At 42.7% G+C, this 24,166-nt stretch overlaps 3 protein-coding genes across 13 annotated transcripts in view; 2 read left to right on the forward strand and 1 right to left on the reverse strand.

The window, feature by feature from the left end:
• Positions 1-1,151: 1,151 nt before the first annotated feature.
• On the reverse strand, positions 1,152-15,337 carry bicc2 (bicaudal C homolog 2). 7 transcript variants are annotated; one of them, XM_063876207.1, is made up of 21 exons: positions 14,670-15,336; positions 13,858-13,962; positions 11,556-12,952; positions 10,436-10,482; positions 9,989-10,058; positions 9,761-9,840; positions 9,418-9,579; positions 9,243-9,296; positions 8,813-9,028; positions 8,322-8,573; positions 8,054-8,185; positions 7,632-7,821; positions 7,265-7,398; positions 6,940-7,136; positions 6,124-6,217; positions 5,568-5,607; positions 3,683-3,846; positions 2,741-2,954; positions 2,485-2,651; positions 1,888-1,987; positions 1,152-1,772 (listed from the first exon to the last, which is right to left on the reverse strand). In XM_063876207.1, the coding sequence occupies exons 3-21, from the start codon at positions 11,827-11,829 to the stop codon at positions 1,642-1,644; spliced, it is 2,718 nt and encodes a 905-aa protein (XP_063732277.1). In that variant the 5' UTR covers positions 11,830-12,952; positions 13,858-13,962; positions 14,670-15,336; the 3' UTR covers positions 1,152-1,641. The 7 variants fall into 7 exon arrangements, with proteins under 7 accessions (XP_063732277.1, XP_063732274.1, XP_063732275.1 ...); XM_063876204.1 differs by having other exon boundaries at positions 13,858-14,318; XM_063876205.1 differs by lacking the exon at positions 14,670-15,336 and adding an exon at positions 14,118-14,624.
• On the forward strand, positions 14,807-20,734 carry dele1 (DAP3 binding cell death enhancer 1). Of its 3 annotated transcripts, none has more exons than XM_063876213.1 (13): positions 14,807-15,028; positions 15,804-15,936; positions 16,303-16,408; positions 17,074-17,218; positions 17,341-17,420; positions 17,457-17,634; positions 17,747-17,829; positions 17,946-18,039; positions 18,175-18,317; positions 18,419-18,577; positions 18,864-18,956; positions 19,627-19,786; positions 19,921-20,734. In XM_063876213.1, the coding sequence occupies exons 1-13, from the start codon at positions 14,998-15,000 to the stop codon at positions 20,097-20,099; spliced, it is 1,584 nt and encodes a 527-aa protein (XP_063732283.1). In that variant the 5' UTR covers positions 14,807-14,997; the 3' UTR covers positions 20,100-20,734. The 3 variants fall into 3 exon arrangements, with proteins under 3 accessions (XP_063732283.1, XP_063732284.1, XP_063732282.1); XM_063876214.1 differs by having other exon boundaries at positions 17,472-17,634; XM_063876212.1 differs by having other exon boundaries at positions 17,341-17,634.
• Positions 20,735-21,175: 441 nt separating this feature from the next.
• Positions 21,176-24,166, forward strand: part of LOC134859845 (amyloid beta precursor protein binding family B member 2) — a 31,789-nt gene continuing 28,798 nt past the window's right edge. For 2 of the 3 annotated variants that reach the window (XM_063876577.1, XM_063876579.1), the window contains exon 1: positions 21,176-21,364. The gene's annotated coding sequence lies outside the window, so the exon portion shown is untranslated. Of the gene's footprint in view, positions 21,365-21,562; positions 21,713-24,166 lie in introns of all 3 variants that reach the window. The other variant, XM_063876578.1, reaches the window with a different exon arrangement.

A 24,166-nucleotide genomic window follows, 5' to 3' on the forward strand; every position in this document is an offset into this window, starting at 1 on the left:
TTGAGAAGCTAAGACCATATAAATGCAAGAGGCCAGGCTGATTATGGAGTCAGCTCACATTTTAATTTTGCTTGCCGGTCATATGTGCCAAGATTACCACTCAAGCAGTGTTAAAGTCCAAAGTGGCTCTCCAGTCATCAGGGTCCAGGGGGCTGCTGGTTCTTCCAGGTAGTTTTCATTCTAGTTGTGTGATCAAGGACCGATTTAGACCAGCAGCCACAGGGGAGTGCAATTGACTACCTGACAGAAGAGGAAATCCTGCAGTGCTCCAGGGCCTGAGGACCAGATTTGAGGATCACTGGTCTAAAGCCTGTCTATGTAATTTGCAAAGACATTGTAATAAGTAGGGATCATCTCTCTAATCTGTCACGGCCCGCCACTTCCACTCACTCTGTTTCATGCTCTGCTTCCGCTGCAGAAGCTTGGTGAGCGTGGCTACACATCATGCTCCCAGGTGGAGGTTTTTCTGGATCATTCACTTTCGATATGGTAACCAACAGCACTGTTTCAAATGTGCAAATGTAGAGAGATCATACCATTCTCGTTATGACTCTGCCAGTGAGGTTCCTCTGATAGCACTTAATTGCTGGGTGTAGCCCTTTGCTAAATAAATTAAACAGGAAACAATTCATAAGCGGCTCCAGTGGCTTCTCTGCTGGCATTGGTGATAAATTAAATTGAAACTTTCGGGGGAGCAGTCATGTGAGACCGAACCACATTAAAGGAGTCACATTACCCTCAGACCCATATTTGCATTTACCTATTTGGTTTTTCTAATTCATTTTTTCCCTATCTGATTGTTCGTTCCCATCTCCACCAGAACTCTGATGCTGTTGTCACTGTGTTTCTTTGGGGGATAGAGTCCAATGCCTTATGAGCAACACAAACTTGCATGTGTAATCACAGTGTGTGACACGAGTGCCCTCTGGTGGTCTGATCCAGCTGGCTGCATGTGCTTTTGAATACAAATCCTTCTTTGAGGGGGGCCTGGTAGGAGTTTAAGGCGGAGACCATATCATTGCAATACCCCCGCTTTGAACCTGGCAGTGGATCTTTTTTTGCACGTCATTCTCCCATTTCTCTCTCCCTCTGAACTCATTTCCTGTAAGCTCTTTTAAAAAAGAATGGAAAGGAATACAAAAAGATACAGATAACCGTTGACAGCAACATGTGTTTATTATCACTATCATAGTACAAAGTCCCTTTTTTGTTGAAAATATCTATTTACAATTGCATAAATGTAGTGGTTGACATGGACTTCAACACATGACCAAAGCATGGGGTTACAGTTTGCATAATAAAGGCACTTTCTGAGGATGAAGAGACCACAAAGGGTAAACATGGTCTCATGTTCGTTTTTGTTTCTTACATATAGTTTTTTGGAGAATCAGAGGTTTGAAAGGGAAGACCTCCTTGTCTTGAACTGGTATAAAACACTTTGGGGTATGGCTGTAGATTAAAGGCACAGAAGTCCAAATGTTTACATAATGTTTGCTGCTCTTCAGGCAAATACATGCTTGTCCAGTTACGGTGACTAACAAGCAGGTTTCTGCACTGGCAACAGCATCACTGTTTAATTTCCTAGAGGCTGAATATCTCCACGTCCGTCAGATGGAGCTCAGTGCTGGTGGGGGTCTCCTCTCACCAGTGATTACTCTGAGCAGCCACTTCTACATCCATGATTGGCGGTAGTCGCCCGCTGGCACCACCTTCCAGGTATCCAGGCTTCACTGCAGGTGTGTCTGAGAGCCTCCTCTTGCTCTTGGTCAGGTCTGGACAGGAAGATAAATAACTTAATCATTTCACAAGGGGGGGGGGGGGGGGGGGGGCGGGTAGGAACAGATGGAGAGGTAGGTCTGAATCCAAGCTAGGACGTCTGGTTCTCACCTGAGATGGCCAATAACATCTTGCGTCTCGCTCCAAAGGTGGAAATGCCCACTTCCTTCAGATCTTCATCCGACAGAGTGAGGAAAGTCTGGTAGTCAATCTGGATGAGTACAGATAGCAGTGGTGTTGAAGTTCATGTTCATTCATGATGCACTTTAGTCTCAACTGTGTGTGCTTGACTCTTTAATATTATGTTCCCATAAAACCAAACTGCACTTGTTCCTACCTGGATTAGTTTTCTGATGTAACACAAATGCTTAAAATCATATTCCACATATGGCAAAGTTATAGGAGGAGATGTGGCTGAAACTAAAACCTCTGTTAAATTGAAAATACTTAATATACAACTATTATTAACCACATGTTTAGACATGACTGTAATCCGGAGAAAATACAGTTCCCTTAAAATGTTATTGGGAAGGCTGTTTTTTTGGAAAGATAATTGTGTGGGAGAAATGGTTGTTTTGCTTCTTGTTATAAAATATAACTGTATGTTTAAAGCTCTTGACCTACTTCTCCCACACAGCGTGTAGGTGATGGTGAAAATGTATTTTCACTCACTAATAACAGTTTTGTTATTTTTATAAATGTGTTTACCTCTTGTTGTTCAAACACATCGATGTATTTGATTAGTCCAAGTTGGCTGAGCAGTTCAGGCAGGTCATCCGTCATCTGTGGGGAGGGGCTCCGCTGACTGCAGGTTGAGGCCCTCCTCGACGAGCACACACTTTCAAAGTAGCTGCTGCTGCTCGGGAAGCTCTCCACTGGATATCAAAGGTCAGATGAAGAGGTTAAAGTGGCAGAGAGAACGTGAGACACAGTTTTGTTGAGCTTAAACACACTTTACACTTACAGGGTTTGTCATTTCTGCTTCTATTCATTGAGGATACAAATGCAGGGAAGGAGGATGAGGATGACGTGAAAGTAGATGGGGGTGAGGAGGGGGAGGAGGATGAAGAAGAGGAGGAGGAAGATACAGGCAGGGATGAAGATGTGGATCCACTTCGGTCCCTCCAGTTCTCACAGTTGCTCCCATTGAACGCTTTTCCCATCTGAGAAACCCATGGCTATAAGTGACAAATAGACATTGTAACGGCATTAAATATATTTCAGTTTCTTTCATCTGCAATACTTCACAGCAGCACATTTTACTACTGTCACCATCCCCTACCTTTGTCTCGCTTCTCTTTGTCAGTGATATAGGTCACAAGTCAAGAAGTATCAAGTGATCACATCCTCTTGTGTTGGATTTCAATGGACGCACATCCATAGATCCAAATATTTAACAAGAGGTCTTCCCCCTGTTTGCTGACCTGTGATAATAGCACTGTGTCACTGGACATTATCATGCAGTGAGCAGAGCAAACGCTTCCTCCCAGCTGCCTGGGTCTCCGAATAAATTTGAACTTATTGGAGGAATCCCTTTACTCTTAATAACTTAAGTGAGTGTGGGTATATATCACTGGCTATACAGCAGTAAGTGTGTTGTCTTTCAGAAGGCTTTTAGAACCTAGGGAAGCAGCTCAGGTAAACAGGTTGCTAAGAGGCAATGGTGTTGACTGATGCGATGGTATCAGACCCAAGGAAATTGAATGTATAAATTGGCAGTGCTTACCACAAAGTAAGATAAATGCTTTAAACTGTTCAAAGAAATACCTGTAATTGAGAATGTGTTAGAGGGCTGCAACAAACTGCTTTGGCAGCTCAAAAGAATTGAGCAAGTTCAGCAAAGTAGAGAAATTAAGCCTCCAAGTCCACTTTGTTTCTGTTTGCTCAAGCAAACAATAAGTTGTACCTGTTGCTGGCTAATGCTGCTGCTCAGGTAGGGTTTGTAGCTGCGGCGGCTGATGTTGCGGAGCTCCTTGATCGCCTCTGCTGGCATGGACTTGGAGAAGCCGAGGCCGCTCCAGGTGTCTGTTGGCTTTTGGACCTCTGTGACCACAGGCTTTCTCTGCATGGCTGACACAACACAGACAAACACACATACTTTGGGGCAGCTAGCAAGAGCTAAAAAATACAACACCGTCATATTGTCATCAGATTTTTACACAACAGAAACTACATAAGTTGTATTTCTAGACTTTTAAATCAAGTATTCACTCTTCTTTCATATGTTTTGCTCCCTGCCATCTCCTGAGAGAAATATGTGGCTCATAAGATGATAAATATTCATCAGCTGGACCTGGTCCCAACCTTGTCTGTCTGATGACTGGGTTCATCATAGGCTTTTACTAGAAACAGCTGCAACCAGGAACAACATTGATTATATGGGTTGAGAAGGAAATAAAAGTAAAGTCTGACGGAAAACCAAAACAATGGAAATGCTCTTTGTTGAAGGAAACTGCAGTTGAGTGGTAATGATTTTTAGGTTTGTCACTATGAGTGACTACAATTACATTGCACATCCTCACTTGATACATTGTTAATTTAGAAATATAGCTTATAGCAGCTTTTAGTACAGATATTGAAAGGAGGACATACTTTCATAAAAACTGTACTTGACTTTAATGCATAGCCTTAGTCTGCCTTTAAAAAAAATGCATTGCAGGTTTTTCATGTCTCCTCTGATAGTGTAAATTTGACAAGCTTGGCTTAGGTGTTAAATAATGAATCACACACAGTGCCTCTCCTTGCCAGCATATGGCAGACCTAATAAAAGGTCTAATTTCACCGAGACAGCCAGATATACACTCTTTTAAGGGACAATCAATTGACCCTTGGCCTCTATGGCATTAGAACAGCATCCATGTGGCAATGTGTGATAATAAACTGCAAAGAGTGCAATATCAATGGGATTATTACTGGCTGGTTATCATACTTGTGGTATGTGTGTTTTTGTGTGAGTAAATGTCCCATTCATATACTGGCATATGGGTGTCTTAATGACTGTGAGGCAGATGGCCCATTCAAACTGCTAATTCATAATCCCATAAAGCAACACTGAGGGAATTTAGTACCATTTGGCTGCTGATCTTCCCAGTTCTCTCATTCTGCATGATGGATGAGGTTCTGTTTCCTGTGTTTGTGAGAGAGTGCACACCCACATGTGTCTGCATGCAAGTGTATGTTATCAGCATTGTGTATCTTACCCATGTGAAATAAGTAGGAGTGCCAGTGCTACTCTATTATAACGTTGGCACAGTGCAGCCCATAAACAGGTCCCCTTCATCAGTTGTGTTGGCAGTGAGCGGCACTGAAATGAATCGCGTCCATCAGAGCCTGCCTCTGCTCGGGATATTAATGTGTTGCCTCCATAACGTACTTGAATAAAACAAATAGGCTACTTCATCCTGTATAATTATATGACATTAAATCGTGTTTTCTCAATGATATGACTAAAACGTACGCATTAATACAGCAAACTAAACAACCCACTTCATTTTGTTTTGTTTGAGGAACTGAAATAAAGTACTTCTCCAATCTGTGCCAATTTCACATCCAAAAACAACACATTGGGTGTATATAGGTGGCTTTTCATCAAGCCAAACAAAACCATACAGTAGGCATGTTGGGCCAAATGCATTTTTAATATATTTATCTGCAGTATACAGCAACTGTAGATCAATAAAGAGTAGAAATGCTTGCTTAGCAGTGCCCTTATTGTCACAGCCTAACTCTGTGCAGAGCTCTTGAAACAGCACTAAGACAGGAAGAAATATTAAACATTCAGGAGCACTAACCTCTGTTTGCCAGCAGTTTCTTCCTCTCATAGTCATAATCCTACAAAGCACAAACAGGAAATGGAGTGGGTAAATAATGCATGAAATTGAATAATTTTTTCTCTGCTTACTGAGCACAGGCAGGGGGACATAACACATCCTGCTGCTGCGGAGGTAAACCTGTTAATCCTCCGCTCAGTAACCTTTGAAAGTGAGAGACGACAAATGCGAAGGGAAGTAAACAAACACAAAAATCGATTCCTAGATCAAATTTGCACCATGGCCAGAGATGTGCAAATCAACAAGTTACATATCATCACAAATCAAATGTTACAGCTGCTTTTAATCTATCCTATCATCAGACGTTACAGACATGGAGTTTAAGCCGTTAAATCGTGTTTCTCTCTGGCATACACTGTTTTCAGTATCTCAAAAACACCAAAGACTTTCATGGATTCTAAATGACATTTTCTTTCCAAATAGATTAATTGTAGCCAAATAACGTTGATGGATGCAGTTCATCATTTTATGAAGAAACAGGCAAAGAGGGACCTGTCCAACTCCTGTTTTTCCTAACCTCAGCCGTGTATGACTCCTGAGCGTGTGTCATATCTCTCCTCAGGCTGTTCCTCCGCTCACTCCTTCCTCCTTCTATCTCTGCATTCAGCAATCTGGCACATTCAGGACACACACACACACACACACACACACACACACACACACACACACACACACACACACACACACACACACACACACACACACACATACACACACACACACACACACACACACACACACACACACACACACACACACACACACACAGAAGGAGATACAAGGTTAGTTTAGACTGTGATGGCTATGTCCAACATTTGAAAACCTTTACTGCAGCAGAAATACTTCAGGCAGTTTCAGAGACATGATGCGATATAATTATGGACTGTATTTAAAGAGAGCTGCTCTACTCTAAACTGCAGTCCACTCAGCGAAAAGTAAATAGAGATGAGGTCAACACGATTTATTTTCTCTAATTCCGCTCTCTGTGTTAGCAAGATTTATAGATGTGGCACATGCAGGTGTGTGTGTGTGTGTGTGTGTGTGTGTGTGTGTGTGTGTGTGTGTGTGTGTGTGTGCGTGCGCGCGGCGTGCGTGCGTGCGTGTGTGTGTGTGTGTGTGTGAGAGACAATTAACCACGATGTAGGGGGGACAAATCTTTGTGAGAACTCATCTTTCATCTTGGGACAAAACCTTAGTTCCCACAAGGTCAACCACCACGGTTATGATTTTTGGTTTAACTGACTCTTAAAGCAAGTCATCATGGATCATTGTTAGCCAACACAATGACCTCACAAGTTACTCAAATAAGTGTTTTTAACCAGTGAATGCTCACCTGTATGTCAGGGCCTGCCCTGTTGAGTGGCGTCTGCCCTGGATGAGAACCTTGGTACCTTCAGGACCCTGGAGGCTGCCCCTCCGCCCCATCCTGCTGATGTAGCTGACTGCATCACACACCTCAGAAGATGACATTGGCAGGTCGTAAGCACTGTCATCATCTGATTGGCCCGACTGGTCCTCATTTTCAAGGATCTGAAGGAGACCAGAGAAATTGGCGCTTCATGTTGATTTTCTATTAAGATGGATACATCAGGAGGAATTTGTTTTTTGCTGATAGCAGAATAGTTTAAAAAGGAAGTTGTTTTAAAAAAGTGACAAACTTTCTCCAGAGGTCGGCTGTCTGTTCCCTTGAGTCCTATCCTCCCCTCGTCAGCATGAGGGGTGAGACCAGGTGGAGGTAAGGGGCGGGTCTTAATAACAGTCTGTGCCTCTGAAGGGGCAGCTGGCCCAGAGCCTGATCAAAAAGAGGGAACAGTACTTGAAGGGGTTTGCATTTTCTTTTTCATTAACACACGTTTCATTAAATGCAATTTGTAGCACATTCTTAAGAGAATAAAAACTTGAAAAGTTTTTGCTTGAAAGTTGGTGCAATTTATTGGTTGCTTTTATCTGTGGCTTTCCAATTTCCATGACATTTGTATGGAAACACACCTTCACAGATAGATATACGAGTGTATGCCTCCTCACCCTGCTCGGAGAGACGGAGCTGCTGCAGCAACATGTTGAGCCAATAGTTGGTCAGCCCGCTGCCGGCCAGCATGGGGTCAGAGGTCATCTCGGTTACCTTGGCGATCTCACAGGAATCCAACCCCAGGAGCAGACGGCGAGCCTCATAAAGACAGGAGATGTTTCTTTCCAGACCTTTTACCACCACTGACTGATAAACAATACAGAGTTTTAGTATTCAACACAATACAGAAATATTTCAACAACCACGTCATGTAAAATCGTGTGAGTATTTCTAGTAGCTTCTCGCTGGCTCTTTAGCCGCAGTTTCACGGTTAATTATAAAATATGTGACTTGTAGGCAACAAAACAAAACAATTACCATTTCATTCTACGTTACGGTTGATTCTAACCACAAGAAAGCTACATTAAAGAAGTTGTACCTTGCTGGTCTGCTTTACTTTGGGCTTGACACTAATGAAGACTCCCAGGCTTTGCATCATCTGAGCCAGTATACAAGGATCTGCCTCCCCATCTTCACGCATGTCAAACATCAAACACACAGGCAGACAGTCCTAGATGTGCACACATAAATAATGTGAAATAACAACAGATAAAGAAAACACAAAAACAAACACATGCAGCCGCTTCCTCTCAGGATTGTTATTTAGCATAATTCTACCTCAACAAACCCCATACACCCCACTGTACCATGAGCTGCTGCCGAGCCAGACACACTCCATCAGGGTTTCCCTGGATGAGCAGAGAGGGGGGGCTCTGAGGAGCGCTCAGGTCGGGTAGGATGATCTGTGTCTGGGTCTGGTGCATGACGCTCAGGAAGTGAGATCCGTTCTGTCCCAGCAGGAAGAGATGCTGCTGGGAGGTGACATCCATCTGACTGCTCACCACACCGCCTGTGACCTCTGACCCCAGCAATAGTTCCATCAGGATGCAGGTTGCCTTCTGCCAGTGGATTATAAATACATAAATGAGTTGATATTAAACATTGGAGACTCTTAGCTATCCCGTCTATTTGGTTAGAATTGATCACAATAAGGCTGCATTCACACCAAATCAGAAAAATGGGTTACAATATCCATCAGCTGTGAACTAATAATCATCAGCTGTGAATTTACACCTTTTTCTGATGTGTATAAAATGTCAACTGGATTAAATGTTTCTCTAAAATGTTTGAGACTAACCTTGACAGCTGCTGTGTTGCCCTGCAGGCCCCAGACGGTGCAGCAGCTTTCATAGAAGCTGGGTTGTGCCTGGGGAAGAGGTGGCATCGCCCTGAAGCTCACACTGACCCCCAGAGTCTGCACCACCTGCTGGATGAGAGGGGAGCCCGCATCTGGCAGAGCCTGGGGAACCAGGCTGACTGGGAGGTCAAAAGTCAAGGACAATGGCTGCAGGTCCTAGGATGGTAAACAAGAGTTTGTTAGAGGAAGGAACACAAAAAGAAGAGGCAAACACAGAGATGTAGTGCAGTGGCTTTCTGACAGATATTGGTGTATCTTTGTGCCATCTACTAATTTTATTGATTTCTGTGTCCTGACAGGAGTGAAGAAATTAAGTTTTGAGACAAATCAAAATTTATCTTTATGCTCTGCCAGTACACGGATCACTCACTCTTATCCTCCGCCTGGCTTCCTCCACTCCTTCTATGGGCCCTGCGATGGACACCTGGTAAAAGTTGAACAATAATGTAGTTAATTAAGTTATAAATTAGGTTTATATTCCTGGTCATAGCAGCAATTCTTGGCTGATTGGAATGCTGCATTAATGTCTCTTCATAGATTGTTACCTGGTTGCTTTTCTCTCCTGTACCGTTGTGTCGGTTGGAGTCGGGAAAATGGATGTGACAAGATGTGACCTCCATCACCTTTTTGATGTTTCCACCACCTTTCCCGATCACGTGGGAGTGCTCTGTGTAGGCCACGTCCAACTTTAGAGTCACCTTGTTGACCTGGATTTTAAATAAACACTTTTCAGATATCCACAGGAGAATAAACATGATGTGAAGCAAACAGCGGCAGCAAAGTCTCTCCTACCACTTAAATTCTATTACAAAACATTTCCAAAGTGGTTTGCTATACATCATCATCTCCATTGTTGAAATGGTGAAAATAAGACACCAAAGCCCTCACCCTGGTTTCAAGCACTTCTAGTATCTTCTTTTTGGCTTCCAAAACATTGGCTCTCTTCCCTTCCACCTTCACATGTGGATCTTGATGGAAATAGGAGTTCAGAGAGAGTTTATTATAATCAAGGTGCAATAGTATTTAATCTATAGGAACATAGAAGAATCTCTGACAGGAAGGAGACCAAACACAGAGCACTGATACAGAGTGACTGAAATATCAAGAATGTGTCACCTTTCTTTGACTTGGCTCCAATCTTCAGCTTGGACGGCCATTTCACCTGAGTGTCAGTTTCTCTCATCACCTGTTGAATCACAAACAAAAGGAGAGGGTGGGGTAAAAAGATGGAGCTTTCATTGTATGCCACAAATCCCAACACACACAATCAGAACACACACACAGACATAAACACAAGCAGACACACATCAGACTGCTTCGTACTGAGAATACAAAGGCTCATTTGCATTTCAAGGACTGTAATTATCACCTCCATAAAACCAGTAATCACTGGATGCAGAGTATGGAACAGAGTTAGAGCGGTGGCTGCTCATACTGCTTTGTAAGCTACATTTAACCAAGGCTTTACGCGCTGATGATTACCTGTGACTTTCACAGAGGAAAGCAGCTGGGTTTTCATTTAGTCTATGATCAAAATGTGTCCTGTTGTGGATTTCTACTTACTCTCTCAAAAAACTCCCCTCCTGTCTCCCCATCTCCATGCTTCGGAGCTGAAAAACACATATGAAGCAAACACAAAAAACACATGAACCCACATTTTAAAATTCCTGCAGTGTGATTTGACACGATGTGTCAGCAGCACAACATTCTTCTGTTTACTGTTTGTTTTCAATATCAAGCCTGTGTGCAGAATTTTTCCAAGCATCAGGAACAAGAGGTTGCCGGGAACATAAACAATTTTAAAAGGCCATTGCTCCACGGTGACATTTACAGGGTTCAGAAGGGGGGGTTGGCTCGAGGAACACCCTCATCACTATGGGTTACGCTGGCCAGAGCCTAGGAATGGGAAGAGAACAGTGCGGGGTGGAGAGGGAAGGTGGTGGTGGTTGGGGGGGCAACCACAAATTAGCCTAGAAACAGCTAATCACATCAATGGCATTTGCTGATGTAAAGACCTCCCACTAGACCCAAAAATGAAATAACAACTGCAAGATCAAAAAGGAATGTGTAAAGAAATAAAAGAAAGGGAGCACTGCTCAGCCTATCAGAGAGGAGTCTTAAGTGCAGTCGTAGCGGTTGTATCCTAAAGGGATGAGATGCGCAAACAGCCCCAAAAGCACAATCCCACATGCATTGAATTCACTGAAGCATTCCCATCAAGTGTCTGCTGCCAGAGGACAAACAGACAAACATCAGCCTCTATCTGCACAGGACACACACAGTTTCCCCAGTAACACAAGGGAGGCATTTGTCATAAACCTGCCATGCAGCGATAACTAAAGGAGGCAGTTACCTCTGCTTCCCAGACAGGAATGATAATAGCAGAAAAAGACTTTTGAATGCATAAGCCATTGCAGGTCATAAATCCTGGAGATACAGCAGCAGGGGTTTAGTGCATGGCAGTTATACTGATGGAGACAACAAGGACGCGGTGAGCTGGAGGCCCTGACAGACACACAGGGTCAGGTAGATAACACAGGGAGGCCATGATAAGCTTCAGTAACAGAATAAATATCAGGAAAGCAGCTTATGGAGAGGAGTGCAGTCAGTATCAGTGTCAGTGGAAAGTCAAGCTGCACGATATTTAAAGTAATATGACCATTTAACCTCTCAACTAACTCACCATACAACATGTTCTCCAGCTTCTTCCTGTCGATCCTGAACCTCTCCTCCACCCACTCCGGGTCCAGACTCTGCTCTCTTTCATTCTCCTGCCCCGTCACTGAATTTCCACCTACTTCCCCGTCTTCCTCATCCTCTTTCTCCTCTCTGTCAGGTTGGGCCTCACTGGGCTCAGGCTTCACTGCTGAGCCGGGTTCTACGCTAGTTTTCGGGTCAGGCTGCTGGGGTGCTATGGCGTCCGGGACCGGAGAGCTTTCCTCGTTGGTGGTGGCCATAGCAGGACTGAGCCCTCGTCAGTGTTTGTGTGTGTGTGAGGATGTGTGGTTGAGTGTGACCAAGGAGACCAGCCGAGAGAGGAAAAAAAAGGGGAGAGAGGGGCAAGAAACACCCCCTGTGTCTTGTCTTTAAATCCCCCGCCCCCTTCACTTAATTTAGTACTCAAATCTACCTCTTTCTCTGTCTCTTCAAGCTGTCTTATGCTTTGGGGATCTGCTGCTATTGCCTAACATTGCACATAGTATGTATAAACACAGTTCATGTCTGAGGTGCTCCAGGCAGACAAACAAAACTAGAACTCTTCAGCTGAGATTTTATGTTCTAAGCAGATCCTCTGTAATCCTCAATTGAATGCGCACAGATTACGTGGATAGATAGCTGAGCCCTATGACAACACAAGATACACACACCTTTCACCCCCACACACACACAGCAACACATCCTGAGAAAAGAGCCTCACACACAGCTAACAAAATAAAGGGGTCATGCAATTGTCCGTCCAAGTCTGCCCTCCCTCCTATTCCTCTGAATAAGAAGAACAAGGGCTGAGATTCCAGGGGTCAGGGAGAAGGGTGGAGGGGTGTAATGCAGCAACATTGCGTGCTGTTTGTGTGAAGTGGAGCTTGCAACAATGCTTGGGATAAATAACCCTCCAGCTAGTTGTAGAAGAAAATATTCTAAATTAAGACCTCTTTTTAACTTAAATGTTTAAATGTTCTTAAAGTATAAAGTGTACAAATACTTTTCTGCAGAATAAGTGTCCCCTGAGGGTCCTATCTTATTATAAATGACATTATTAGATGGTTAATGTCAATAGTCATAGATATATACAACATACAAAACACTGCTGAGTTTGCATTCATCTTCCAAAATACGTTTTATGTAAACCTCTAAATATAAGGGCCAAAAATGATGTATGTATAAGCCACATGTAATGAAAGTACTGAGGTAGAATACAAATAGCTCTAAATTGTACTTAATGGCAGAACTTGAGTCCATGTTTTTGGTCATTTCCATCTGTCTTCGATAATACCCAGCTCCGGTTTGCACCCACTGCCTTTATTTATTTGTGAACAAGCAGCCATCCAGAAGGTTGCGAACCCAAGCAACAGGGGAGAAATCCTGCAGAGTAAAAAAAAAGAGAAAATGAGATTTCTAAAATGGCTTAGCACTTAGTAGGTCCCCTTCCTACTTTAAATTTCCCAAACTTGAGTTCTTGAGTACCGACTGAAAACACGGATACAAACAAACTGCTCAATTAGTCAGGTCTAGAGGGACTCTGTTTCCAGCTCCACTCAGAGTTCTCCATATTGCCCAAACAAATGTGGCCCAAGGCGTATCAGCAAACATTATTTGGCAGTGTGGAGATCTTGCTTACATTGCAAACCACTGCAGGCTAGACTTATTCGCCCGGGGAGGCGAGTGAGGAAAAAACATGATGACTGTGTCACTATGGAAACTGGTCAAGGTGTTAGTTATTCCAAGTTTAATCTGATTTTAGAACCCCACATCTCCTCCCTCCAGCTCACTGTTTAGCCCCGACTGACTGGAAGAGGGAGAGCTTCCAGTAAGAGTCAGGGCTTGCGTCACTGTTTGTTCCACGGGACAACTAAAGAAAACGCCAAACAGTCTTGCAGGGTGACTGATGAGCAGTGGGCGGTTTTCTAAATCAACCACTGAACCCTTCATGGGTGAATCCTTTATAGGTCTACAGAAAGACAGACAGAAAGACAGATACCTGAGTCTATATTTAAAAACAGGGCAGTTTGGGGATACAAGCAGGCTCTTTCCATTCCTGTTGCAGTTCCACATACCTTTCTAATGTCACTAGGCCGTGATAACCCTGTAGTAGCCTACACTGATCAGTAAAAATACCTGCCTACTGTATACACTGAGGTCATAAGTCCAACTCTTCTAATATCCATTATGCATGCTTGCTCACTGTCACACTGCCATGACTTGAGCATTACTATAATGTGTTACTAATCCAAAAACTATATATATTAACATATATATGTAAGTTTTACCTTCCCACAATGTAATTCCCTCTCAAGTCGAAGTTACGAAACCAAGTCGTTCTTAAAGTTTACTGGCTTTAATCACACGAAGAGCATGATAGTGTGCCGTGAGAACTGTTAACATACAGACAGAAAAGCAAATAAAAACAAATTATTCCCACGTAAACATCAAAGACACAACGCGACCATAGTTACATGACTCAACAGAAATCCGTCACATTACATCTTTACAGTCTTACAAAAATAACAGTAACAAAACACAAATGTACCTCATTGGCCGCTTTCCCTTGAGAGACAATTAGGTATCTTCCTTCAGTCCTTCATTGCACTATGCACTTTATTCAAATCTTCCTTATAACATCGCTGGTCTTAGGCAGAGGAATCCGCGAGGTGTCTGCCTGCTAGCTTGGTCCAGAATGTTACTAACAAGTAACGACCATCATAACACCCCGTCAACCTGCGGCAGCAAACTTTGGTTCCCCCCTTAATTAAGACTTTTCTCCCGTATCAAAACAAACAATATACATGAAATATATGAAATGATGCTTTTAATATTAAACTATTATTACTAGAAATGTATGTATTTTATGAACTCTATATTTTTAACCTAATATTTATTAATCTATTATTTATTTATTTATTTATTCTGACTTCGATGGCAGTTACACACAATACACCTGTACTGTAGTTTACAAACAACAAACATGTGGGGTAGGCCCTAAGTCTTCTATTAATCCACTTCATCTCAAACAGAGAGCATTTGATTTACTGTCATATATTTCTTATGTATTTAACTTTGTTATTTTTTTTAGTTTACGTACCTTTTATAACTGTTTTTGTTACTTTCTTAACTCATCTGTCTTTCAGTCTTGGTCCTCAATTAACATCCTCTCCGTGCAGTACAGTTGTATCTTCTCTTCCCCCACCACGTGGCGGCGCTGTGACGCTCCGCGCTCACGGTTGCGTCACCTGAGGCACTTCCGGGACATCTCGTGACTGGTTTTATTTACCAGCAGTCAAACTGTGGAGTAAATCTACGACATTTACCGGCTTCTGTCGGTATTCATGGGGCCAGACGACCCCCAGAGAAATGTAAACATGCCTTTCAGAAGACACCTCTTCAGTTAAAGCTGCCGAAAAACAAGAACCATGTGGAGAGTTCACGGGTTTGTTGGAAGAGGTGAGAGAAAAGTCATTGACGCACAGAGCCACGTTGTCTTTTAAGTTTCGCTTTTGAACGAAATAAACGCGTTTTATTGTGATTCCCGTGTGGCGTAACGTTAGCTGTTAATTGTGCTAAGCCAATGACCAGTGAAGTCAATTCATATGTAAAAGTTTCTACTGTGTCTGTTCGACTGAAACTGTCAGATGTTTTATTTTGGTCCAAGTCCCTGAAGGAAGCTCTCGTTACTGACCTGCAGCCAGTGCAGCTTTCTGGATCTTTCCATGAATATTCCCAGAGGCTAACTGTGTGTACACAAACATACATTCAGAGTGTCACGTGTTACTACCTTACTTGCCCGACAGACATGCGCAAATGCCATTTAATTGCATGCAATAGATTTACTTGCCATTGATTAGCACCTTTCTGTCTTCAACTGTTCTCTGCATGTGTTTGTGTGGATGTATATTTTGGGAAAACTATTAAACATTGTATTGAACTGCAAACCTACACCTGCCAGAATCATACCCTGACATGCTTTGTTTTGATGACATTCACATCACCAAGTCAGTGTACACAAGTTACCCAATCACCTACAAAAAGGTATTGTTTAGGTTCATACAGCCTTGGTAAAATTCATTGATATAGCCTATTATTTGTTAACAGATAGTATTTCAGTACTTTGTTACTGCAGAAGTGCCACTTCATATTTCCTGCTACCACTTTCATTTATATGTCTTATAATGGGAGTTAGTGTGTAATTTCTGCTGTTTTTGTCTTCCCATCACTTCAGTTCTGCACCGATTCCACGGCAGCACCCCCTTGCGATTGCCCCAGAACCAGGGGCAGTCTCAGGGTCTGGGGGAGGTCGAGGTCATCAACAGTTCGGTTGTCCTCTCCAGCTCTCGACACTCCTTTGACATCAGGTACTTTCCACACCTCCACTCTGATTTGAACACAGTTCAGACATTGTCAAGGTCGGATGGAAAATCCTACAAAGAAAGAAGAAAGAAATACAAGAAAAGCAAGGAGCGCCCCGCTTTGATTTCACCGCGTCTTTGCCCTCAGACCGCAGATACTCCCCTCAGCTAATTTTTTTCGTGTTCCTTTACCCCATCCTTGAACCCTTTCTCCACCCCCCTTTCAGCTGGTTGCATCATCCAGCGGTTTCTGCATGAACAGGGTCAGTCGAGGGCACAGAATTAAATCCATGTGCCTTAAGCAGAGTATATATGTGGTAAAAGTAACAGGCATATAATTGTTATATTTTGTCTGTGCTGTTCTTCTGTCAGCTCTCAGAAAGAGGAGGATGGAGAGGAGAAGAAGAAGAAACAGAAGACCTCTCAGTTTGGTTACACGGAGCTTCCCCGTTACACAGCCCTGGATGCCGTGGGATGGGTATGTCTTCTGTTTTTACATTACTAAAATAGAAGACACACATAAATACCAGTATGTACGACCATTTTGATGTCCTCAAGTTATGACAAGTTGTTTTCAGGAGGCTACTGGATTTTCAGTAGTTTTTATTAAATAGATTAAGAGTGCGCCACTGTTCTCATATTCGGCAAATCCATCGCTTTGCATTTACTGTGTATGAATAAAATACAAAAAGAAATCTTAAACGTTTCTCATAGAATTTTATTTATAAGTAAATGCAATGGTTAAAAAATATGATGAATGACTTTTGCTACAATATGAGATATGATACACTGCACTGCTTATTGGCCATTGGTTTTTGTTATGTTTGATCCCCATTAGCTGTCCAGGAGGCCACACCCTCGGCCACCTCTTATTTTTTCAAGGGTGCAAGCTTTTATGCCTGACCAAAGTCCAATAATACAAAATAGAAGATTAGATAGCTTCGAAATCTGTCCTCAACTTTTAGCCAAGAGAGAGCGTCATGCTTTCCCTGAATTAAAGGCACAGAGCTGGACATGCAGCGTGGTTCTGTGTAAGTTAAGGCATGGCAGAACATTAATATTAGGATGTTGGTACTAGGAGTAGCAGTTTAAATCTGTGGTTCTCACGATAGAGCTGACAGTGTCTCTGATGTTTCTCCACAGGGTGCTGCTGCAGTGCTTTTCATGCAGATGTGTAAGAGGATCCACTCCCAGTTCTCCTCAAACACTGAGCAGAGTCCCATCCCTGGGGTCCTGACCACCCCCTCCGCCCTGCAAAAGTGTGGCTACCACATCCTGCTGGAAATCTGTGAGTCAATATACTGTTAATATGCAATTGGTGGTGACCATTAATGAAATCTATTGCAACATTTTTTGAATATCAGAGATTTAACCATATAAACAATGCTGACTTTATTTTGGTTTGTCCAGTGTCCACACGTGATGTCCTGCCCAGAGGACGCAGTGTGTTGTGTCTGCAGGGGGTGCCAGAGAGACAGGATCAGGCTCAGAGCAACAACAACAGCAGCAGCAGCAACAGCAGCAGCAGCAGCAGCAGCAGCAGCAGCAGCAGCAGCAGCAGCAGCAGCAGCAGCAGCAGCAGCAGCAGCAGAACTGAAGCAGAGGCCAGCCTCCACAGCAGCAGTGAGCAGGACCATCTGATCGATGACTGCTCCATCTCCGGCCAACAGAGGGCGCTCTTGAGCCAGGAGTCTCCTACACCTGGTTTGTTCTTTTGTCTGACAGTTTGAAAGATTGTTTTTCTTAAATTGTTGTTACCCTAGTAACTGTGGGACAATGGAAATAATATTACAATAATGTCTTTCCTGACTCACAGAGGAATCACATCTGTCAGCATCCTGTCCTCTGCAGAATGATGCCAACCAAGACAACAGCGAGACAAAAGATGCTAACGAAAAGGTGAAAGTCTACCTCTTTTAAAGTAAAGTTTATTAAAAATAAGCAGCATTTTTTAAAATCTTGTTTATTGGCATTTGACTTGCTGCTTGTTGTTTTTTCCTCCTCTGTGTTTTCAGGACATGTTGTCTGATGAGGAGAGGCTGGCAGGAGCAGCACTGAATCTCAGACATGTGGGAGAAACCAGCATCCCTGTCATCCTCAACATCATCGGTAATGATTCATCAACTCCAAATCATATTAACACATGCATTTCTACTCCACACAACATTCTACACCCAACTGGGGCCACAATAGCCTGCATTTGTTTTCCTCTATCTAATATCTTCTTGTGTCTGTTTATTGCAGGTCTAGAAAATGCCAATAGTAAAAACTATGAGGAAGCATTTACATGTTTTCTAGCTGCAGCTCAGCAGGGTTACGGCAAGGCCCAGTTCAACACAGGTGTGTGCTACGAGAAAGGCAGAGGAGTCGACAAAGACAAGCAGAAGGTAAGAACATAGACATCCAGAATCTTTCTGAAAATCATACATACTCCTGTCCTGTCTGAAGAATCAGTCATGAAATGATTCTTGTGTGTTTTCTCCTCCAGGCTCTGTATTACTACTGGCAGGCAGCAGTTTGGGGCCACAGACAGGCTCAGTACCGATATGCAAAGCTGCTTCTGACCAGCAGGGGACAGCAGAGTTTAGAGCAGCTGAACACGGTCATCAACTTACTGGAACAGGCTGCTGCTGCAGGACTCACCAAGGTAAGAAATCATGACAACATTTATAAACTCCTCCTGAATCCTCATATAATAAATTTGTAGTATATTAAAGTACTGTTAAACGATACTTAAATAACAGTTTGCAACAGGGCTTTACCACATTACGGTTCAGTAATTTAAGTTTTTTTTTTTTTTAACTCTTTGTTTGCTGTCATCATGAGTAAATGGGGTGTTTCCCGATCAACCATAACTGAATTCTTAAGGATACTATAGTAAATGGCGTATCTCTACAGAAGTGAATTTACTCTCCGTCTCTCTCCCTCCTCAGGCTCAGGTCTGCCTCGCCTCGGTCTACTCTCAGGAGCCAGTGAGAGACGGCAGCAGGTCTGTGCAGTACCTGCAGATGGCAGCAGAGAATGGAGTGAGTGTCTTTCTAGATGCTTCTAGAGTTTTATGCTGAAAATTCCCCTCCCATCCCTCTGTACCACATCATACAGTTTGTATTATTCAGCAGGGTATAGAACCATTTGTAAAATACCTCTACTAACACTTTCTGCTGCGGCTGTGTTGAAGTAATATTAACATTTCTGTTTCTACAAGTCAGTCTAGAGCTACAGCCATGCTTAATTCCCCACAGTTTAATCATACAGCGTTGTTATACGTGTTCCATTCGTGACATCTTCCATACTACTGTCTTCATAATGCATAGAAAGATGGAAAGATGGATGTACTTTATTGAAACCAAATTGGAAAGTTCCCGTTTTGCAGCAGGTTATCCGGCATTACACAGGAGTAAAAATAAATACAGTAAATATGTACATGACAACACTGGAAAAGATCAATTTGTATAGAGTATAAAATACAGAATTTGAAATGAGAAGAAAAGGGGCCATTTTCTTTCAAACACAAAACAAAAAAAACATAAAGTGATAAAAAAAAAAAAAAATGCAAACCAGGAGCTGCTGCAACAGTCAGTGTGCCACCAGGTTTCCTGCAAGTCTCTGCAGAAATTCTACCAGGACAAGTTCAGAATGTAAAGGATCATTCCTGAACATTAAACCGCCAATGTTTATTTTTGTTCACGTGTGCAGGACGACACCGCCCTGATGTTGTTGGGTCAGTGTTTTGAGTGCGGCTTTGGGGTGCAGCAGGATCTGAGGACAGCGATGAAATACTACAAGCGATCTGCTCAGGCAGGCAACAAGCAGGCTAAGAGCTTACTGACGCCTCCTAATGATGCGTCCAGAAAGGGTATGCACACATTTGGATTAGTCATTTCAATTTCTGCATTTGTTAGAGATGACACTGCATGTAAGAAGCTGTTAATGAGCCAGGACATTAGTGATGATATCTGAGAATGAGAAAATCTTCCATGTCCTCCGCAGCTGAAGATGCCGTTTTGCGCTCCATCCGCTCGGCTCCATGTTTCTCTGAAGCTGAGCTACCTCTCTCCTGGAGCACAGGGAGCCTGTGTGTCCCCCCGGCGCTGTCCTGCACCCCTCTGCACCTTCACTCCAGCACCACTGAGGGAGGAGCCTGCCAGTGGACTGTCGGGATAGGATAGTTATACCGAGCCGCACAGACAGGTCAAACAGAGGAATGTATTTTAAAGAGTGAATGTATTTTCAACACAGAAAAAAGTTCAGAGTGTGTGAGGTGTGTACATTTTGGGAACTCTGAACTGGTGTGAATAGATTTTATACATCATATATGCCTGAAGACAAATGTTGACAATGTTTTGTAAGTCTGAAGAGGAAAGAAAAGGTCTTAAAGTATTATGTGTAGAAAGAAAATGTGATGCTTTTTGTAATTATATTTGTTCTTACACTACAGCGTTTTTTGTGATATAAGTTCTCTGAGTAAGAAAATGTGATAATGTGCCTTTAATGGGTTGAGAATCACAGGTGGTTACTTGTTTCTCTCCTTATGAAGTTCAATCGCATAAAAAGTGTTGTTATAAATGTGTCTGTAAACTGTATTGCTGGGTTGATACCACTGAAACTTTAAGCTAATGTCATATTTTAACCTTCAATAATACTCCAACTATATCTTTGTAGAAGAACAACTGCAGAGGAGAAAAGGGAAATGCTTTGTGATGGTCAAACCTGGTTAACATGCCAAAGTGAATTATGATGCACTGATGTTGTACTGTTATAGACACTTAATAAGTAAAACAAAAAATAAACCCATGAAAGCCTTTTTATTTGCAGCTTTGTAGTATTGTTGGTGAACAATTCAATGAGTAGAGAGTAGAGTATTCTAATCTATTCACAATGAATGTTTATTTAAATACTATAATCTGGACCTCTGTATAGAAAACACCTAATATATGGTAACATCATTAGTTTTAGGACCACTTTGAGGCAATCCTCATACATTATTTACCTAAAGGGAACTAAAGATGCTGAAGCCTAAGGCAGATGTGATCATCGCTGTAACCATTCATATTTATTCAACAACTGCATGACGTAAGAATCCGATGATGTGTGATTTCATTACCTGAGATGCAAAATAAGACCGGCAGATTTATTATGGTTGCCTCTCTCCGTGCAACGAGCTTGCTGCGTCCTCACCGCTGATTGGTCGGCTGGGCGGTCGCTCCGCCGCGCGGCTCCAGGATTCTCTGGCGCAGAGAGGACGCGCAGCTTGGCCGCCAGCGAGCAACCGAGCCGGGCTGGGAGGGCAGGTGATGTGATCCGATACGGGCGGCCGGATGCAGCTACGGGCGGACGGGCACTTAAAAGCGGCTGTCAACCTCGTCCCTTCTCGCTACCGTTTGTGTATCGTCGTGGGAGCGGAGGTGCAGAAGCCCCGAGGCTGAGCAAAGCGGTGAGTGGATGTAAATAGTGATCGCAGTGATGGGGTGCACTCCCCTCCCAGTGCGGCGGTGGGGATGGGGTTTGCTGAAGATTTACTGCGTGTGTTCTCATATCGACAGCTTCAATGACAACAGCTATGAATATGGTGGATTTCAAAATGATAACGCTGTTTCTGTTATATCAGTGAGGGAGTTTATTTATGTTGCAGCAAGAAACGAGGGGCTTGAATACTCCACCCATGACATCATCGACTTTCTCAAGTTCATTTTGTCCCCAGCTCGCGCTTTCATCTGTTGCATTTGATCTGTGAAGCAGTGGGTGCAGTTCAGAGTTGAAGGAAGAGGCCTGCCATTGCAGAGTAAGTTGATAAAGGAGGGCTTCCTCTCACTGGCCAAGGTCTTTGTCAATATCTTTTTGATGAATCTCCAAAGCATATGAGTGATGTGAGGTTGTAGGGTTTGCCTATTTTTTTTAGGGTGACCTTCAGGTTTTTAAATCTGTATTCTAGGCGGGCAGACTGTAAACAATAAGAGCAGATTAGCATAACATTTTGATATGACATGAGGAATGCTTTTGGGCATGATGTGCCAGGAACTTCAATAATTGTTAGGTAAATTAATTAAGAGAGGATGTGACATATGATATCTGCTTGTTTGCTTTCTTATATTACTATGCATTCACTGTAATTCAAGCAACAGCCAACCACACAAATGTATGTTTATTGATGCAAAATTCTTCTATAAGTAGTCAGTTTGCAGCTGTCCCGTGACATCTCATGAATGACCTCTGTTGTTGGAGAGCACAACAGATTTATTGAGACATAGGTTTAAATCCCACTGTGTGTTGACTGTGCCCCACTGTCCGGCAAACTGCTGTGTCATTCTCCTTGCACTCTCCCTCTCTAATAGCCATCCTCTCTCCTCCCCACTCCCCCCCACATCCTCTCGCCCCACTTTCTTTAACTAATGGAGATCTGGCTGCATTGTCTAGGAGGAAATAAAAAGGATGTTCAAGTTTGTCTGCAACTCAGACATGATGTATGATAGAAGAAAGTGGAGTTTAAATATATATATATATATAATACACATTGTTTGCTTATTACTCCTAATCTGTTTTGGAGGATGTCAGGCTTCGTAATCTATCCTCTGAGTCATGCATCATATTTGATTTTCAGCCTCGGTGGCTCAAGGCATAATGTGTAACTGACAGGTTGAAAAGTTATATCTGCAGCTTTTTTGGCTTATGTTTAATATCATGCATTTTTGGAATCATATTTTGAAAGGTTTCATAATACCAAACATGTGGAATATTATTTTGAGCCTACAGAATGACAATAATTCATTTTTGTTAAAGGTGTAGCAAAATCATTGGAGTTACAGGGTGTTTAAGTGCTGATTGAGATAGCTAATGAGACCCGGCCGTTGTACCTGTTGACCCTGTGTTTGTGAGGCCTGTACTGTGAGTGCAAATTCAGCACAAACAGGTTGTTGTGGTTGTCTGGCTCAGTGACAGAGGGACAACACGACAACCACCTGGGGAGAGGAGAGTGGATAAGGGACCCGCATGAACAAAGTGCACCTCCTAGGGATTCTGCTGCCTCCAAAACACTGCCCCTGCCTCTCAAGACCTTGTCGTGCTTTAAAATCTGCCACGTTTGTGTTTTCATGTTTCTGAGAAAAGGCTCTGATGATGACTACAGCATTGTATGAGGTGTGTGTGTGTGTGTTCATGAAAGGGCAAGGGTGGCAGGATATTTATGGTGTTGCGTGCCTGGGCATGTTTCTCATCTGTTCCTGTGTTCAGTGGTTTACCAGTTCCCACACGGTTATCATGTGGAAAATAATTTCCAGCCAAATTAGATTATTTAAAAACAGAAATGACACAGATGCAACCTGTGCCATGTCTTCACACAAAGATCACAATGATTGTTTGCTACTGTCTTTGTTGTTATCCATCTGTCTGTGTTCAGCATCACGGGGCTGATCCACCCAGAGATAAAAGAGACACGGTTAGCTAGTTAGCAAGCGCTGGCTGCCACCTTCTCCTCCCCACAGACTGCCTGACTGCTCAGCCCCGGCTTTCAACGTCAGTCCTGGATGAATACATCAAGGATCTGACGCACTCCCAATATCATGCAAATGCAGTCTAGATTTATGTCTTTGATGCAGGGTTTTTTGACTCTTCAACAGTGACACCTTATGATTAGAGGGTGCGTTAAGCCGGAAAATGATCTGCCCTGTGATGTATCAATAAAGAGAGTGGCCAAGCTGCAGCCAAAGCGAGAGCAGAATGTTACTTTTGGCTTTTGTTCTGTTGTAGGTTGTTATATCAGAGAAATGCTAATGAGTGACACAGCACAAAATGGCTCAACATGATGATGTCAAATGATGATGTCAGAGACTCCCAGAGGGTAATTTGGCCAAAAATCATTAAATAATCAACAAAAGACTTACATTGTCAACCATTACTTGATTACATATTGATTTCGTCTTTAAAAGATGGCATTTTTAAAGTTATGAAAAAGGTTCAATGCAATGAAAAGACACACAGGTTGACGTTTGATTAAATAACAGCAGCAGTAAAGAAACCCGCTTTGACTAAAACACACAAGCACCTGTAGTTTGTGCCTGTTCTATTTTTTGTAAGCATCACTTGACTTGTCCTACTGTGAATGCTGTATATGCAAAAAGCATTATATTACATATGAATATATTATATAATAATATTTTCATTATAGTATCCATAGAAATAGGTAGGTGTAAGAGTTCTTTGCAGCCAGAGGAAGGAAAAGTGTGATTGCACTCTGACTGAC

The sequence above is a fragment of the Eleginops maclovinus genome, chromosome 23 (genome assembly GCF_036324505.1).
Source record: "Eleginops maclovinus isolate JMC-PN-2008 ecotype Puerto Natales chromosome 23, JC_Emac_rtc_rv5, whole genome shotgun sequence".
NCBI lineage: Eukaryota > Metazoa > Chordata > Actinopteri > Perciformes > Eleginopidae > Eleginops > Eleginops maclovinus.